General features: G+C 35.3%; 1 protein-coding gene across 3 annotated transcripts in view; it reads right to left on the bottom strand.

The window, feature by feature from the left end:
* DACH1 (dachshund family transcription factor 1) overlaps positions 1-19,985 on the bottom strand; it is a 483,132-nt gene that overhangs the window by 57,435 nt on the left and 405,712 nt on the right. For all 3 annotated transcript variants that reach the window (XM_072622319.1, XM_072622317.1, XM_072622316.1), the window contains one exon: positions 928-1,079. In XM_072622319.1, the coding sequence (XP_072478420.1) occupies positions 928-1,079 (152 nt within the window). The remainder of the gene's footprint in view (positions 1-927; positions 1,080-19,985) is intronic.

The raw sequence follows: 19,985 nt of genomic DNA, 5'->3' as shown, positions 1-19,985 counted from the left end.
TAACGTGCTTCTGTGCTGTCCTTGGAGAGGTAAATAAAATTAATTATATTTCCATTGGGAGAAAATTTAGGATAGTAGTAAAATCATAATGAAAAATCTCATTTAAAAGATGGAGTGATAAAGTTAACACAAAGTATTAGCGTCATCCTTTCCAATGCACTCTTTTTTTTAATGCTACAGACGCTGAGCAGTGTTGTGGGCCAATCCCCATCTGTGGACCACATGATCGCTACATGTGTGGGCTAAAAAATTATGCTCTCTTATTCCAAACACTCGTCTTATCTTGGCCTCATGCTATATGTTATTGTTAATCTTTACTATTTTTGAGTTATACTGTATTGTACATAAAATACACATCCTGAGTACTGCATAGGAAATCTGTAGAAAGTTTGGTTTTTCTCTTTGAAGTCTGCTCTTTGAAGAGAATGTGAGCTGAAACAAGCTTATTTGAGAAAGAAGGGATTTTTGTGGATTCCTTTATATTAGACACATTTCAAACAGCTAAATATATAATTTCCTCAGAGAAAGTCTAGCAGTTTAAAATAACCAAATATTTATTAGAAATAGTTTGCTCTCTTTTTTTTTTAGTAAATCAGACAAATTTAAACAGTTAGACTCATTCCATTAGCCTGTAATAAAAAGAGCATTTAGGCAGAATGATTTGAAAAATGTCCATGTCACTTTCATCTAAGTCTCCATTATGGTTTAATATACAATCTATATTTTATGTACTGTATCTGAGTGTTTCTAAACCCATTTGATTAGTGCAGCTCCTTTTAAAATATAAATTGCTGAAAGAGGTTTCCATAAATTTGTTAATTCAAATAATCTTATGAATGGATTAAGCTGAAATAGTTTATATTAATTTAGACAAATCTACAACCAGGTCTTTTATATTCCTTTATACTTGCTAGTAGAAAGGCCTACCTGGATGTTAGTCAGAAGGGTCTCTATGGAGGACAATCCATCAGGGAATAGAAAAGGAGATGGAAAACCTGGAGGTAGCGGTTGCCCATGCCCAGTAAGAGAAAGTTTGTCAAGGCTGTCTCTTGCGGTTGGTGTGGAGAGCGGGGTCTCATCTGTATGTGATTGAAACAAAAATATAGAACAAGTTACGCTTGTCTGTTTTTATTAGACCACAGTAATGGCTTCCCTAGTGGTTTCCAGAACATTTATTGCAAATTGGTTCCTGCTATCAGGAGAAAATGCTTTCTGCTGAATTTTCTTTAATGAAAAAGCTGTGGAGATACAACAAGATAACATTAATGAGTAACTTTATAAGCCTTTTAAATGCAGTCTCTAATGAGACTGAGTTTACAGTGCCATAGAATCTTTTTAAAACAAATATTATCTCACATATACTTGTGATAATATATTCAGGCTGCCTTTATGGGCACCTTCCCAATTATCTCATTTTAGTGTGTTTTCTATTTGGATTGACAATAGAATATTTTCTAGCATTGCATATACTTGGTATAAGAAGAGTTGTTTATATAGTAACTGTCCAAGGCAATTAACACTTCCCTTCAATGACAAATTCAAATATGACCTTAAGGAATCTATAAATAGTATGGAAGTATTATTTTATTATAATCCTTATTAAAATAAAATTTATAATTATGATCCAAAAATCTACTTAAGATTATAATTGTTTGTGAACAAGTAAAATTCTACTGAACTTGAACATTTTTTCACCACTGATTCAGCTTTACAGTGAGATAACCATAGTTATGTTTTTCTTTTATACCACCAGAGTTGGGGTGGAAAAGTAGTAAAGGATATGTAATCATATGAAATCCCAATAGCATAATATAGAAAATAGAGGGAAAACTTCTAATTAAATATTCCTTAACAATTCAGTCTACTTTTATCACTTTGAGATGGCATAAGCTGAAATATTTTAGGTGGTGAAACTGCTTAGTTATCATGATGCAGCATTTTAATACTTAATAAACTTTGCTGAAGAGTCACTGGTAAAAGATATAAAATTCTGCCAGTTTCCATATATAACTCTTAAATTTTACCAAGGATGATATTTTCTTTTTATAAATCTTTTGCTATTTTTAACCCCCCAAAAATGAATCAAGATAATGCATTTGTACACCATGGATAATACTTTCCATTTCATGTTAAGTGACACAAAAACTCAGTTTATTTCTTTCATCTCATAATATCATTCTACTAGGCTTCTTCATCCCAAATTAGGTTTATTTGTTCATTTTATTATCTTATCTTCTTCCTACGGCAGAGGTATCAGTCCCTATTCCTAGGTAATGCAAATATAAGTTAAATCCACCTTTTCATTTTTATCATTTTTCATTTACACTTGCTAATGACAAACTAAAAGAAAATGGTAACCAGTAACAAATGATGAAGCAGGAAGATATAAGACAGAAAAGCCTGGTATCCATGCCATCGTCTCTGTTTTCTTCCTATATCTCTCCCCACTGTTTTTTCTCTTCCCTCATCTCCCACCATGATGATTAATGATTAGAAGCAGCAAAAGTTTTTAAAGATGGAGAAACGTAAAGCAACAGAAATAGGTCTGACCGTCTCACTTTTATTAAATTGTCACATTTTTAATCAAAATTAAAGAAACCTGGGGAGGGAAGTTGAGTAATGAGGGGGAAAGTAAAGAGTAAAGACAGTGCAGTGGTGGATGAGGTTCAGGTGATCTTGGATTCTTTACCTACCTGTCATAAGTTACCCCTCTAGGGAAAAGTAGCTAACTCTGTTCTTCTTCTCCTCAGAAACATTTGCTGAAAATGTTTATCTTTATTTGAAAGTTTTATGAAAGGGAGCAATAGTTTTAGATCAGTTTCCCATTAGGTGTTAGCAAGTGAAACCATTAAGGAAATGTGGTTTAATTTTCTATGAACAATAATATTATTTTCATAATTAACTCAGCCATCCATCATTCCCACCTGTTCTCAGAAACTCACCAAATTTTCATGTAGGCAGTTTTTATCCCAAAAGTTTAACTAATGTCACACGCATCCTCATTCATTCATTAACTATCCAAGTACTTAATCAATATATCAATGACCCCCAAATATTGTAATGGAAGCTGTTGAGGGAGAAATAAAGTCGTTTGATAGTTTCCTATTTTAAGTATTCTTGCTGAATCAGTGTTAAGCTCAGTTGTTTTTTCTGCTGCAGATTGATTAAGTACCATCAGTGGCTTTTAAATTTCAGTGCCCTGGGACTAAACTCCAATAATTTCTCCTTAGTTATGGCTCTGCTTAGTGATGTGTGTTAGAAGTATGTAAGCATGAGTATCAGAATGAAAGCATTGTTTTAATTCAATAAATGTTTATTTTTGTAGGTAAAGAAGAACTAATCTCATAATGGTATTCAGGAGAAATTAGACAAAGGCAAAGGATAAAGACCAATTAGGAGACAATTATGATATTCAAGGCATGAAGTAATAGGATGAAGCTTAAGGAAATAAAATGACCCACTGAAGAGATATTTCAAAGCAAGAATCATGAAATGATAAAGTGTGAAGCAACCTAAGAGATCTAGTCTAAATTTTCTTTTTACAGAAAAGGAAAATGTTACCCAAACATTTTGTAGAAGAGGAAGTTAGGACCCAGAGAAGTTGGGACTCCTTTCCTTCTTTTTTCCTTTTACAACTATGTCATTCTTCCTTTCACTGAATGAGTTTGATAATTTGGTTTTTTCACCTACAAGATTTGGTGACCTTCAAGGAAATTAACAAAAGGAAAAAGAACTACTTTGGAGGGATTGCTAGAGGGCTTTGTTAGAGGGTGAGGTGAGAGAAAGGAAGATTAATTAATTTGGGGCTTGTCAAGTTTAAAGCTAATAGCAGATCATCCAAGTAGACATGTTCTGTAATATTTAGAATTATAGGAATGAAGTCTAGCCAAGGTATTTTGGGAAAGAGTTTGTGAGTTGCTTGTATAGATAGAAAAGATTGAAGAAGCTTAGAAGTGGAAGTATATTGGTAAATGCCTAACAATCAGATCTCCAGAAATACAAAAGTACACAAAATATACTTTTAATCTGCATTATTAATACCTTCTTTAGCACTTTCTTAAGTCTGAGTAATCATTAAACTAATAAACAAAGCTAAGAGTTGTGGCATTTGCCAATTTCTGATGGTGCAATGGATAGAACCCCAGGCCTGGAGTCATGAAGACCTGAATTAAAATCTGGCCTCATACACTTACTAGTTATGTGACTATGGGCAAGCTATTGAACCCTGTTTGCCTCAATTTCCCCACCTATAAAATGAGATGGAGAAGGAAATGACAAACCACTCCTGTATGTTTGCCAGGAGGATCTCAAATGAGGTCATGGAGAGTCAAACAGGACTGAAAAGACTGAACAACTTTGTGTGTGTGTGTCTGTGTATATGTGTTCAGTCAACTCCAAAGTCTGCCTGTTGTCCCCAGGATCAAATATGAAGTCCTCCCTTTGATATTTAAAACTCTTTATAACCTGAAGCCTCCCACTTTTTAAGTTTTCTCACAACTATTCTCTCCATACACTGCTGTTCCATGCAAAATATCTTCCATTCCCCATTTATTTCAGTCCCTTTAAACTGTCTGTTTCTCATTCCCGAATTTCTCTCTCCTCATCTCTCTAATTCCTTGACTTCTTTCAATTAGAGCTCAAACTCTAATTGCAGAAATCTTTTCCCACTCCCCTCAGCTGCTAATAAATTCCCCTCTGAGACTGCTTCCCATTAAATCTTTACATATTGTGCATATATATGTAGTGTTGTCTGCTCCTAGTAGGATTTGAACTCCTTGAGGACAGAAACTGGTTTTGCATTTTTAATGTAAGTTCTTAATAAATGTGCTTTGATTGATAGGAATTTTGTAATAATTTCAAAATGTGGCGTAGTGGGAAAAGTCTTTGATTTGGGCTCAGATTGTGGGTTCAAATCTCATTTGTTGTTCAGTCATTTCAGTTGTGGCTGACTCTCCATGAACCCATTTGGGATGTTCTTGGTACAGATACTGGAATTGTTTGCCAGTTCCTTCTCCAGCTCATTTTACAGATGAGAAAACTAAAGCAAACCGGGTGAAATGATTTGACCCAGAGTCACACAGCTAGCTGATCTGAGCCACATTTTAACTCAGGAAGATGAGTCTTTCTGCTTCCAAACCTAGCACTCTATCCACTGTTCCACCTAGTGCAAAGCATGTATATATTACCAGTGTGACCTTGGGCAAATAATTTCATTTTTCTTGGTTTCAGTTTCATATTCAGTAAAGAGAGGATTTGGGCTACATGATCTCTGAAGTTCCTTTCATATGCAAATCCAATTATGCTCTTTCATTTATCTAAAACAAGAATTTTATTTTAAAAATCAGTGATAAGGAGTCTATATTTCCACAAAGAAAATATTTCAAATCTAACATTATTCTCTTCTAACAAGTAAAAAAGGCAATGTAACGTAGTAGAATGAATTGTACGTAGGACCAGAAGTCCTGTGAATAAATCCTGGCAGTACCCAAGATCTATGACATTGAGCAAACCAGTTTCCTTCTCTTAGAAACAGAAATTATAATATCCAATACTTATACTACCTACTCATAGGACTACTGTGGAGGTACTAGCAACTGACAGCATTTTAAGGTTAGCAAAGTCTTTTTTATATCCATTCTCCTATTAGAGCTTTACAACAACTCTATGAGATATGTAGTATTGTTATTATTATCCTCCATTAACAGGTGAAGAAACTGAGATTCACAGAAGTTTAGGGACTTGTCCATAGTCATATATCTAGTTAAGTGTCAGAGGCAGGATATGACTTGAAGGCAGCATGGTAAGATGGATAGGACACTAAAGTTGGAGTCAAGAAGACCTGGGGTCAAACTCACCCTGATACACTTATTAATGGTGAGGCTTCTGAACAAGTCACTTAAATGATCTATGCCTCAATTTCCCCACCTGCAAAGTGAGTGGCTTTGGTTCTGATGGTCTTGTAAGTTTCCAACTTCCTTTGTATTCTTCTCTAGGCTGTACTCCCAACTCTTTAGACTTTCTCTACCATGCCCCCAAGAAGGATAACTTTATCTCTCCTCCCCACCTGGTCAGTTTCCTTTTATGGGTTGACATAACATCCTTAAGCACCAGGTTTGCCTATTATATTCAGAGTGCTTAGTAAAGAGCCTGACACATTGTACGCATTTAATGGTGGTTCTCCCATACTTGTTGATTTGACTTTCAGCCCTAAAGGGATGATCCTCAGACTCCCAGTGTCTTCAGAGGACAAATTGTGAGATCAAATGAGATAAGGTGTAGAAAGCATGCTATAAAACATGATATAGCTGAGTAATTATTACTAGCTTAAAAAGTGTCATTTCTCCAATGATTACTATTTATAAGGCATGGTAGGTATATGTGACCAATCAAATTTTGGCATTTGGGCCTTTGATTAGTGTAAATAATGATTTAAATGTAATCAAAATGAAGAATAGGAGAGTGAGGATAAAAATGAATTTTTAAAAATTCAGAGAAGTAATATGGAAAAAAAAATGTCTCTTTTTGCTTTTGTTTAGGCAAACTGCTAAGTACTTCTTAAACCCTTGAAAATAAATGGAATATTGATGAGTGGCTAAGGGAAAGGCAAGTATTTTATTTAAATCTCACCACTTACAGATATTACACCTAAACCTCTTAAAGAAGCCTCCACCAAAGTCCAATTTTGATATTTTATCATAGCATGGAGCTGATCCTGAGTACTTGAAAGTTATTCCAGGGGAGCTGTAATAGGTCACATCAAACTAGGAAGACTGGCTCTGGGCTCAGTGACGGTAAGTCTGCTGTCCAAGAACTTGCCTAATTAAATGTGAAGAGACCCATGACCAGGTTGGCTGCAGAGTGACAAAGTGTTCAGCCTTTGAAACACTCAAAGCCAATCTACTGGCGTGTAGAGGGGCTATGATATATAATGGTAGAGAATGGTATTCTCATAATAATGAAAGATCCTTGAAGTACCAAAACATACCAAACAATAATTTTGTTCTTTAAGTATAAGTGGCTTTAATTTTAAAAAAATAGATTCGTCTTATTGCTTTCAAAACTATTCCTTTTGGATTTACATTAAATATAGTCTTAAAATTTGCCTCTACAGAAAGAACTACAGGGCATCTGGATTGTTCATTGGAGAGAATGCCAGGCCTGGAGTCAGGAACACCAAAATTGAAGTCTGGCCTAAGATACTTAACTATCTGTGTGACCCTGGTCAAGTTACTTAACTGTCTGCCTCGGTTTCCTCAACTATATAACGAGCTGGAGAAGGAAATGGCAAATCACTTCAGTAACTTTGCCAAGGAAATTCCAAATGGGATCATAGTCAGACCAACTGAACAACAAAAATTGTGTAATACATTCTATATCATGAAAAAATATTTATATTCCAGTTGAAAATAACCAAGTCATAGTAGAATTCACGAATATTTTTGAGAACATGGTAGTTTCTAGTCAGGAATGCAGAATTATTTGTAGAAGTCATTCTGGATTGGATTAAGAAATGGTGAGTAATCTGGAGAGGGCCTTGCAATAGTGCAAGGACTATTAAGTAGGTTTATCATGTGTTTGTTCTAGGTGGGCTGGGGTGGGCCAGATGCCTTGGGTGGTGACACCAGTGATCTGGGCTATTGAAATGTATGGGAAAATTCAGAGACTGGGTTGCTTTCAAAGACATGGTCTTTTTTTCTTTCCTTTTAGGGATCCAGGTCCTATCACCTCATCATAAAAGCAGATTATTTCAACAAGTATTTCTTAAGTGACATGACAGAGATTCAGAGTACAAAGATAAAACCAAGAGCAAGTCTCTCCCCTCAAGCAGCTTATATACAGCCTATTAACAGGAAAAGACATGTATGCAGAAAAGCAAATACAAAATATTACAAAGTAAATACAAAGTATGGGGGGGGGGCGGGAAGGAAGGACATGATGGGAATAACTAATAACAGTTCTCTTGTAAGAGGCCCCTTATTTGAACTGAGCCTAATCTGTGAATAAACTCTGTTCTTTCATAAACATAAGAACTCCCTTCCTCTCACTGCCCCCTCACCAATCCCATTTGCATACTTGGATAAATCGAAATCATAGTCTCTTCTGAGACCTTTCTCTATCCCCAGCATCAGTTTTTGGGCACAGAGCAAAGAGAAGAGTTACTAAGGATATAGGAGATGGACCACATTTCTGTCTTAACTCTCTCAACTTGGTAAAACTGATGGCTACAAGTGACAGATGGACTGACTCCAAGTCTTCTGATATTTTACTATTGTTCATCCCTGAAAGTCATTATGTCCCAATGTTCATGGGACAGCACGAGAAACATATGCAGTCCCACAAAGTCAACTTCATCTACCTTTTTTGGCTTTCCAAAGCCCTGACAGATTTCTAACTCATTGCTGACAAAGAGGGTATCCATTGGAAGCTGCAAATCTGATTCTATTTCCTGGCTTGATGTTCTGTAGATCTGCACAGTAGGGTCATTAAGTGTTCGAATAGCACAACGGAAACAAACTCAACATGTGTTTTGAGATGACTGACTCAGAACATGTACACCAATGCTTTATATAGAAACTGGTTTTGTTTTCTTAAGGGATTGTTTGTCTGTTAGTGATAACATCATTAAAAATAAATGAAAGGGGGCTGATAAAATGCATCCCAAAAGCAGAAACCTAATTAGAGGTGATATGCCTGCTATGAGGCTTTCTTCAGGCTTCAGGAATAGAACAAGGTTAGCTCTTTCTCCTTTTATAAGGCCCAAAGAAGGCCTCACAGTAAAATATCACTTCTGATCTAATTTTGTATTTCTGTGTACTTTAATAATCTGCTTTACAGCCTGTGCCTGTTCGTAGAAAGTGAACTAGTTTGGGGGCCAGAGATAACTTCTTTATCATGTTACATAGCACAGAAAGAAAATCTGATGGTTCAGCTATGATAAAAAAAAAAAAAAGCAGTGTTCTTATAAAGCATATTGTCTATGTAGCAATAGATGCAGAACTGGCAGTTGAAATAATGCGCATGTACGCATTTCATAGCCAAAAATGATTGTTTTAAAAAGTGAATTAATTTTAAATAGTACTTCTCAAAATGGGGAGCAGGGTGAGAGAATCTTTTAAGGGGTGGAATTTCTTTCGTTTCATGAATGGTAGAAAAAGCAGGAAACTGCAATCCCTTGATAACTCTGCCCTTATTGTGTTATGACCTTGGTCAATTTACTTAAATTTACATTTGCCAAAAACACATTTCTAAAATGTACTTTGAGAAGCTTGGAAAAAAAGGTGTCACATAAATCCAAGGGGTGTGTATCTGTAATGTTTTACCAAATTATTATTACCCCAATTTACTAAAAAGAGAAAGCAAAGAGGAATAAGTAGGATAATTGCTGTTAGAACAGATTTTCACCCCATAGATCTCTCTGGGAAACCTCATAGAGTTCAATAGCTTGAAAATCTGGTCCATTGTCATCACTTTTGTTTGGCTCTGTTTAGTCCTGTAACACTAATCAAATCATGTGAGAATCGTGACTACGAAGCTCTTTTGCCTAGGGTTAGGAGGACAGACTGCCAAATAAAGGAAACAGAACTTTTGACAATTTCTTCTACCAGAATATAATCAAAACACAAAATATAAAATATTTGGGAGATTGAATATTAAACCAGATCTGGCTTATTTTTAACAAAAGATTTTAATGAAATTTCCATCAGCATAACATGGCAATGGAAATACCCTTTTAAACCAATGGGGAAAATGCATGATTTAAAAAAAAAAAAGCAACAAATTCCAGGCATGATTTCCCCTTTTTACATGTCCTCCTAAATACAGGAAATTTCAAAGTATCCAGGCATATGCCCATTGAGCAAAGATAGTAGTCCCTGGTTAACTCATGATTATTCAATGGCTAAGAAAAGGGAATACATGAAACACAGGGGAGAAGAGACACAGGAGTGTGTGTTTGTGTGTGTGTATGAAGAGAGAAAGATGAACAAAGAGTTTGGATTTCTGCTTAGGAGGAGCTGATGGTGAATAAAAAGAAGCTAGAGAGGAGGTAGAGATATACAGCTCTTATTTCATTTCTTTCTGTCTTCCCCAAGCAAAATGGTCTCGGGGCTATTAAAATAAAAATTATTCATCTGAAACTGAAAAACAAGATACATAAGAAGGACATGACCTATCTACCCTCATTGAGGTCAAGCCATGAGAACATGAGAGACAAATTTCATTTCATCCATTACATTGTGAGCTCCTTGGGGGCAAGCACTGTCTTAGTACCCCCAGTTCTTAGTGACTACCACATAGTAAGTTCTTAACAAATGTTTATTGACTGATCATGAAAATGAAAGAAAGGAGGAATGTATAACTTGGTGACTCTCAGTGTCCTCCAAAACAATTGTACAGGATGAGGAAATATTGTAGGACTGGATGCTAATAAATGTCCTTATGAACAACAACAACAACAGGCAATCATTGGTTAATCAAAATATTGGCTGGTAAGTTTAACTTTTATTCTGGGGAAAATTCTTTAACATATTAATAAAGGAGCTGTAAATAGATATAAAGAGAAGTTGTGATCATTAAGAACTCCTAGTGCTTCATCAGGAACAGGTCATGCCATATTGCTGTCTTTTTCCTTTTGAAATGTTTACTTGATCAGCAGAATAGGACAATACTAATCATTACAATTCTCACTAAAATAGCACTAGGTTGCAAAGTACATCACACGCATCATTTCATTTGATCCTACAAACAACCCTGTGAAGTAGGTCTTATTATTATTCCCACTATACAAATGAAATTGAATCAGAGAAATGTTTGTTGACTTGCTCAAGGTCATACAGCTAGTATGGCATGTCAGATTTGAATTACATTTTTCCTAATTCCAAGATGAATGCTATATCCTAATTCCAAAATGAATGATATACTACAATGCCTTTCTGGGTATAATGTAAATACAGAATATCTAAATTTCAGTGAGATTTTTTGACAAAGAATTTTATGATATCCTTCTGGTCAAGATAAGGAGACATGAGTCATGAGATAATACAATTTGCTGGATTTGGGAATTGATTGAGTGATAATTTTTTTTGAAATAGTCATTCAAATATCTACGTCTACTAAGAACAAGTTGTCTTGGTGAGTGCTTTAGGGAAAATTATTTGCCAAGGATAGGTTATCAAAAACAGATATAATAAAAGAAAGAAAATTGGGTTACTAAAGTATACATACACACACACACACACACACACACACATATAAAGGTAGCAGTTAAGTGGCACAGTAGACAGACCACCAGGTGAGTCAGTTAAGACCTAAGTTGAAATGTGGTCTCAGAAATTTAATTAGTTGTATGACCCTGGGCAAGTCACTTGACTCTGCTTCAATTTCTTCATCTGTAAAATGAGTTGGAGAAGAAAATGGCAAAGCACTCCAGTATCTTTGAAAAGAAAACCCCAGAGTCAAATTGACTGAAACAACTGAACAATCACAAGAACAATAATACATATGCATACATATATGTGTGCTTGTACAAATACATGTGATCTCCATGTGTGTATGTATACCACACACATATATTACACATACATATATGAATATATGCATGTATACATATTACCACATACAAAAATAAACAGGAAAAAATAGAAGGAAATTTCAATCCCTTTATAATTATGCTCTTACTATTTTACATGTAGAGAGAGAGGTAGAAAGAGAGATAGAGAGGTAGAGAGAAATAGAGAGGTAGAGAGAGATAGAGAGGTAGATAGAGAGATAGAGAGGTAGATAGAGAGATAGAGAGGAAGAGAGAGAGACAGAGAGGAAGACAGTGAGATAGAGAGGTAGATAGAGAGATAGAGAGGTAGATAGAGAGGTAGACAGAGACAGAGAGGTAGAGAGAGAGATAGAGAGGAAGATAGTGAGATAGAGAGGAAGATAGTGAGATAGAGAGGAAGATAGTGAGATAGAGAGGTAGACAGAGAGATAAAGAAGTAGATAGAGAGATAGAGAGGTATAGAGAGAGATAGAGAGGTAGAGAATGAGAGAGAGAGAAAGATAGTGAGATAGAGAGGAAGATAGTGAGAGAGGTAGACAGAGATAGAGAGATAGAGAGGTAGACAGAGAGGTAGAGAGGTAGAGAGACAGAGAGAGAGGTAGAGAGAGAGATAGAGAGGTAGAGAGAGAGGTAGAGAGAGAGAAAGATAGAGTGCACAAAAAGAGAAGAGAAAGAAGACTAGAAGAATCACAGCACAGTCAGCTTTGAAAATTATGTGATGAATTTAATATATATTTTAAAAGAAAAGTAAGTTATGAAAAAGATGCTAGCAATTTCATATAGAAATTTCTTTTTTTCTATTATTCTATGCATATGAAAATGCCTGTTTTATTTTATGGTTGTTAATCTGAGCATTTTTAAAAGACTTTAGAAAAATTGAACAAATTATAAAAGAACTCCCAAAGGAAGAAAGAAAATTCAAAACCAGATGAATTTATAAATAAATTGTAATAATTTTTTAAAGAACAATTCCAATATTAGAGAAGTTATTTGAAAATGTTGAGACTAAAGTAATGTATTCAAGAAATTATATACTGTGACTAGATTGGATATATACACACAATTCCAGGTTGGTTGAATGTTAGAAAAAACATAAATATAATAGATCACATTCGAAACAAAAATAATGAAAAGCACATGATAATATAAATAGATGCAGAAACAGGTTTTTAAAAAATAAAATACTAGTTTCTGTTTAAAAAGTTATGAATAAATGAGTTTTTTTTTCATTCATGTGATAAATTTTAATTTTCTAAAGCAAATCAACAAAAAAACCAAAGACCCAGTGTTTTCTATAATGGAGAAACACTAGAGGCCTTTCTGTAAGATCAGGGATAAAGCAAGGGCATATTTATCACCGTTATTATTTGATATAGTTCTAGAAATTCTAATTAAAGCCATCAGGAAAAAAATAGAGGGATTAAACATAAAGAGGAAATATCCCTATCACAAAAATGATGGTATAGTTAGAAGACCCTGATGGGTCAAGTAAAAATTACTAGACACAATAACTTTAGCAAAGTAGCAATGGAAAGCAAATCCGTCCAAATTATTAGTCTTTCTATATGTTACCAAAAAAATTCAGCAAAAAGAGAAATTCCATTCAAAACAACCACAGATTATATAAAATATATGTGACTGAAATAACAGGACATATGCAAAAAGTTACAAAGGGACTAATATAAAACACAACTAAAGTAAAAAAATATTTGAAGAAATATTAGTTGATCGTGGTTGGGTGATGCCAATGTAATAGTAACAGCAATGTTGCCTAAATCAAGTGAATAAAACTATCAAAAAATTAATTTATAGAGCTAGAAAAATATTGATAGAAATTAAGAGGGTATATGGAAAGGAATATCACAGCAGAGCACAATCTTTGCTATAAGACAGTAATAATCAAAACTATTTGGTACTTGTTTAAATAAAAAGTTGATTAGAGGACATAAAACTAAACCAGAATATATAAAAAAAAAAAATGTAGCACAATGTCCTATAAATGTCAAACCTCAATTACTAGGATAGAGATTCACTGTGACAAAAATTGCCCAGAAAACTAGAAAGCAGTCTGACAGAAGTTAGGTTTAGAGGACCTCCTAACAGGATATCACAAGAAACTCTAATAGTTACATGATCTAGATATAAAAGTTCAAATCACAAAACAAATTAGGGAATCAGGGAAGGAGATTTTTGAAACTCTGGCTAGAAAAAGGGTTTCTAACCAAAAAAGTATTGAAAGAATCACAGGAGAAAAAAATGATTTTGATTACATAGAACTGAAAAACTGCAAAAAAGAAAATCAATCCAGTTAAAATCAGAATATGTGTATTGCTGCAAAAGGCAAAACTAAGGCAAAATAGGATGCTGACTCAATCTGAGGAAGAACTTTCTAATAAATGGAGCAGTATGGATTAGGAATAGGCTATATTGTTAAGTAATGGCTTCCCTAGTTATTATTAAAAGAAACAAAAGGGCAAAGTAGCAAAATGAATAGTTTACCTCAGAGTCAAGAAGACCTAGAGGAATTCCCACATGTTGTGGAAAAACACATGTTGCTTGTGTGCTACTGATTAAGCCACCTAATCTCTCAGTGCCAATTGTCAAAACTGTAAGTTTCAGAGATGGAGAACAAACAAATAAATAAATTCTCTCCCAAATGGAGGATGAAAAAGTACTAAATTTCATTATCCACCTTGTCACCTACCATCTTTTGCTTTCCTATAAGATACAGTGGAAAATAGCATTGACTTAGACAAGAGTATTAAGTGTAATAAAATATTTAGTCCATAAGGATTTAAGGTTAAACACAGAAACATATGAGGCTTTGATGACATAAAACGTAGACACATTTTCTAGTAGATGTTAATTATGAACACTCTTTTCCCCCCTTTTCTCCTTAGGGTTCAGAATACATGAGTTATGCACATTATTTGGGGCTAGGGAGAAAAGCAGATTTTCAATCCCATGATTGTTTTCCACCCAGTTCTGCTCTAGACTACCTATGTTAGAGGAGCAAATCAACTTCCCTGCCTGGGTCTCACCTTCCTTATCTCTGAAAAGAGGTAGAGGAGATGACTATATAATTTTAAATGTAGGATCCTATTGCAAAATATCCTCACAAACTATATGAGTTAAGGCAATTTAAGACAGTTACTGAGGGTCTAAGACAATGAGAGCATAGGTTTGTTGTTTGTTTTTTTTAAAGCTATCTCATGGTTCACATTTATTGATCTCCTACACCAATAAAAGACTTGGGCTTGGCATGATATAACCTATCATTTCTGGTTAGTTTTCTCTTCTATGTCAAGGTTATATAAATTTGGGTTAATATACCTTGAAACTTCATTAAAATGGAAATATTTTTAGAAATCCAATATAAAAATAAAAACATTTTAGTGTAGCTTACCTCTCACCCCCCACTGAATGACAGGCTGAAATCAATGAAAAATTTGCCACTTCAAAAGAAATGAGATGCTGTTTTTTTATTATCAAAAGTAGTCTAAGTCATAATTATCTTGGTTTTATCAACCAATATAATAATTTATTTATAGAGTCCTTTTTATTGCTTCTCTAAATCATGTGTCCTCAAAATAATTCTCAAATTTTGATGAGTCTCTGGAATTTAAGTGAACTCAAAACAATAGTGGAATTTTCCCAGAAATATTGAGGTTACAATACAGACTCAAAAAAGATAAGTGAATCGTCCAAAAACAATCTTATGGACATTTTAGGAGAAAAGCTGACTTTGCCTTTAATTTCAAATTTGACTACAATTTTGAAATTTCAATTTCAAACAATTTCAATTTGAAAAAAAAGTTTTCCATTTTCCTATTTGTTTTTTCAGTTTTTAATACAGTGTCTAGCAAAAAAATACATAAATGTTTGAAAATCTTTGCAGCCTTGACTTGCTTTAAATAACTATGCAAATTCTATTTACCACAACCAATACCATCATCATCGTCATCATTGTTCCCTGACATACCTCTTCTATTCTTGAGTTTCTAGTACTGCCCCCTACAATCTCTCTTGCACTGAGGAATTTGCATTTTTATTTTTCGTACAAACAGAGGGCATACACTTCAAAGATCTTATCCCCTATTCTAAAACTCAAAACCTCACTACAAGATAAATTACTCAACTCCTCATGAAAATGATATGGCTCTTCTCCTTGCTTCTTTTGAATGTCAAGCCTCTCCCCTCCTCTTAATTTAGGATTTCAATTCCATCCCATCCTATCTTTTTGAAGAAATTTGTTTCTTTGATCTGCCTTTTCCCCCTCTGGAGCATGTTAAATTTTGCCTTGTCTACTATCATTTTCTACACTTTTTACAAACATACCTGGATCATCTGCCTTCGGGGAAAAAGAAGACTTCTAATTGACCCTGATGTCCCTCAGGTACCTCTTCCTTTTCATAATCAAACTCTTGGGCATGGTGGTGATGATGAAGGAAGTTATCTATGACCATTGCCTTCACCTTTTACTCATTTCCCAATCCCTTATAATCTAGTTTCTTATCTACTGGTCTACTAAAACTGTCTTCTCCTAAATCAGGATCTTTGAATTTCTAAATCTGATGACCTTTTCTCAAGTTCGTTTTTTTATCCCCTTAAGCTTTGGATACTGCTGAGCATCCTCCTTCTAAATACTCTCTTCTTCCACATTTTTCATAATGCTTCTTTTCCCTAGATTACTCCTATTTGTCAGGTTCCTTAGTTTTCTTTGATGGATCATTATCTATATGCCATGCCCTAAGAGAGGATGTCCCCAAGGGCTATTCTGGGCTCTCTCCTACTTTCTCTTTACACTCTCTCTCAGTTCCTGTGGGTACAGTTATCATGTTAATGCAGTTGACTCCCAACATTTCTATTCCCAGTCTCTTCTTTAAACTCATGTCCCATATCACCAACTATTAACTGGACATCTAGTCAGGTTACCCAAAGGTCTCCTCCATATCATTTTGACTAAAACAAAATGTATGATCTCATTTTAACTCTCTTCAAGAAACCCCTATTTCTTTTAAAATTACCACTATTCTTCATCACCCGGAGTCTTAACAGTAGTGTCATCTTTGACTTTTCCCTCTTCCCATCCCCCATATTCAGTCTATTGGCAAGTTTTGTTGAGTCTACCTATTGATTTCCGCAACATTAATCATTTCTTTTCATTCACATGGCTACCATCCTAGTCCATGTCTTAATCACCTATTGCTTGGATTAATCCCAAAGCCTCCTAGTTGGTCTCCTTTTTCCCAATGCTGCCTCTTGCTAATTCATTTCCCACTGATCTGCCAAATTAATCTTCTTGAAACACAAGTCTGACACTAGAACAGGGGTGGGGAACCCGTGGCCTCGAGGCCACATGTGACACTCCAGGTTTTCAAGTGTGGCCCTTTGACTGAATCCAAATTTCACAGAACAAATCTACATATGACCCTCTAGGCTAGGTCCTCTATTGCAGTCCTTTGACTGAATCCAAACTTCACAGAAGCAATTTGTTCTGTGAAGTTTGGATTCAGTCACAGGGCCACACTTGAGGACCTAGAGGGGCTACATGTGGCCTCTACGCTGCAGGTTTCCCACCCCTGCATTAAAAGAAAACAAACTTGTTATAATTTAAAGTCCTGAGCAAGTGACTGAAGTCTATATTTCTAGAGATTTCATGTTACTCCCTTATTCCATCAAACCTGGTCTGTTTGCTCTTTTCTGAAGTTGGTATACCATCTTCCACTATTTAGCCTTTGCACAGGCTATCCCCAATACATGGAATATACTCCTTCCTCACTTCTGCATTCTAGAATTCTTGGCTTCCTTCAATACTTAGCTAAACAACCACATGCTCTGTAAAGCCTTCCCTGACCCTCTTCCTCCCACATCAAATTGTCTTATGTTTATGTGTGTGTGTGTGTGTGTGTGTGTGTGTGTGTGTGTGTGTTTAATGTTTTATCTCCCAGTAGTTTCCTTGTAGTAAAGGCTGTATTTCATTTTTGTCTTTGTATCCTAGCTCAGGTTCTTGTACATGATAGTATTAAGTAAGGCTTATTAATTTGAAGGAGAAATATTCTATTGGTAACTGGAAGTACACAACCAAAGCTCAGGTGATATGTCTAGCTTGAAGAAACAGATTTAATAGGTGCAGCAAAAAAAATAGAGGCCAGGCATTTAAGGCTCTTGGCAATCTGACTTCAATTTGTCTATCCAGCCTATTTTCTTTTACTCCTCTTCACAAACTCTATATTTTAATTAAACTGGACAAATCGATTTTCTTTAAGGCATTTGATAAAGAGCTCCCTCCTACCTAAAATACATCCTTCCACATTACTCTCTGTTGAAATTCTGTTCTTCTTTTAAATCAGAGCTCAGTTCCAAATCTTCTAGAATGAGTTACTGATAAATCCTTTCCCTCCTCCCACACCAATATCTTATAATGGTTGTCCATATTTGGACTTTATCACATTCTACCATGTTTCATACTTTTTATGTACAAATCTTATTTTCCCTGTTAGACTATAAACTCCTTGAGTGAAAGGGACAATGTTATTTTTTTATATTCATATCCCTTAAACCAATATCTTGCATATATTTGGTGCATTTATTGAATTTTTGTTGAATTTGCTGAATCTCTTTAATTTGGGTTCCTTTTGTAAACTAATCTGCTCCCATGGCTTCAATAATTACTTTCATACAGATGATAACTAAATCTTTAACCTCCTATCTAATTTGTCCCATGAAATCCAGTTCCATATAGTCAAGTGCCAAACTCTTAAAAGTTTGGTGCAATTTTGAATTCAAATAGACCTTTCCTTTAACCATGTGTTTGCCTTTTGAAATTTAATCTACTCTTATTGCTTCAGCTATCTCTTTAATACAAATGAAAACCAAATCTGTATCTCCATGTCTAATTTCCTCCCTGAAATTTAGTTCCACATATTCAAGCGCCTGCTGAATGCTAAAATGCTACAGAAATATGTTCATTTCCAGAATAAAACTTAATATTTACATACAACCAACAAGAACAAAATACTAGTTCTTCCTCTTTTCTATTTTAACTAAAGTTCCAACCATTCTATTAGTCAAATACAGTAATCATTGACCTCTTCTCCCTTATCTCCTACATTCAAATTCAACAGAAAGAGGGACAGAGCAGTATTGTGGCCTACTAGACTGAGGGTTGGAATTGAAACAAGGAAGACCTGTTTTCATGTCTTATATATGGTACTTATTAGTAGTGTGCATAGGATGGGTAATCATTTTACACCTCTGATTCTCAGTTCTCTTACCTGTCAAATGAGGATAATACTTCCTATGACATCTTCCTCATTCAAATAAGATAATGTATGTAAACACTTTACAAGCCTGAGAATCATATAGAAAGGTGTGTCATATCCATAATATACATGGTATTATTGCCATTACCCTGCCACAACCGTGGTTTAGGTCTCAGTTACCTCTGACCAAAAGTGTGGAGATGACATGCATGGTCTTAATATTTTAGTGAAACTGTCCTGGCATAGCCTTGCATCTACAAAATACATTTTTACTTCATCTCTGCTTTCTTCAAAGTCTCAGTTTGTGACACCCTTATGTGATATTTCTCCTATTCCTACTAGTTATGAGTACTCTCTCCCTCTTGAAATTATTCTTCGGGTAAGGACGAGAGACAGAGAAGAGAGAGAGAGAGAGAGAGAGAGAGAGAGAGAGAGAGAGAGAGAGAGAGAGAGAGAGAGGAGAGGGAGAGGGAGAGGGAGAGGGAGAGGGAGAGAGGGAGAGAGAGAATGTGGGAGAGAGAATGTGGGAGGGAGAGAGCAAGACAGGCAAAGAGAAGGAGAGAGAGGGAGAGAGAGGGGGAGGGAGAAAGAGAGAGAGAACTGTTGTGTCTCCTTAATACAATGTAAGTTACTCACAGGCAAAGGCTCTTCAAAATCTTCTCTCTGTCTTCTAGTTTCTCTGGCTTCCTTCAAATCTCAGTTAGAATCCCAAATTCCATAAAAAACCTTTTTCAATCTCCCATAATATATTGTTCGTTATTTATGAGATAGAGGCAGAGAGAGGCAGAGACAGAGACGCAAACACAGACACATGCACACACACTTAAGTTTGTACATGGTTACTTGCATGCCATTTCCTCCATGAGTCTGGGTCCTCTTTAAAAAGAGAGATTGTCTTTTGACTTCCTTTGTCTCTCCAGGGCTTAGAACAGTGCATGTTACGTAACAGGCACTTGATACATGTTTGTTGCCTAATTGGGTTTTCTATGTCTAGCAGCTAGCATAGTGCCTTGGACAAAGTAAGTGCTTATAAGTATGTTCTGATGCTGTTGAATTTGATCTCTCTACCTACACTCTTCCCCGCTTTCATTCTATTTTATGAACCTCTCTCAGGTAAAAAGCATTAAGAATATCTCTGATTACCCCCTTCTCCCCTAGAAATCTGTTCAGAA

Source organism: Notamacropus eugenii, chromosome 6 (assembly GCF_028372415.1).
Source record: "Notamacropus eugenii isolate mMacEug1 chromosome 6, mMacEug1.pri_v2, whole genome shotgun sequence".
Classification (NCBI taxonomy): Eukaryota; Metazoa; Chordata; class Mammalia; order Diprotodontia; family Macropodidae; genus Notamacropus; species Notamacropus eugenii.
The sequence above is the reverse complement of the archived record's forward strand: the minus strand, read 5'-3'. Positions and strand labels throughout refer to the sequence as shown.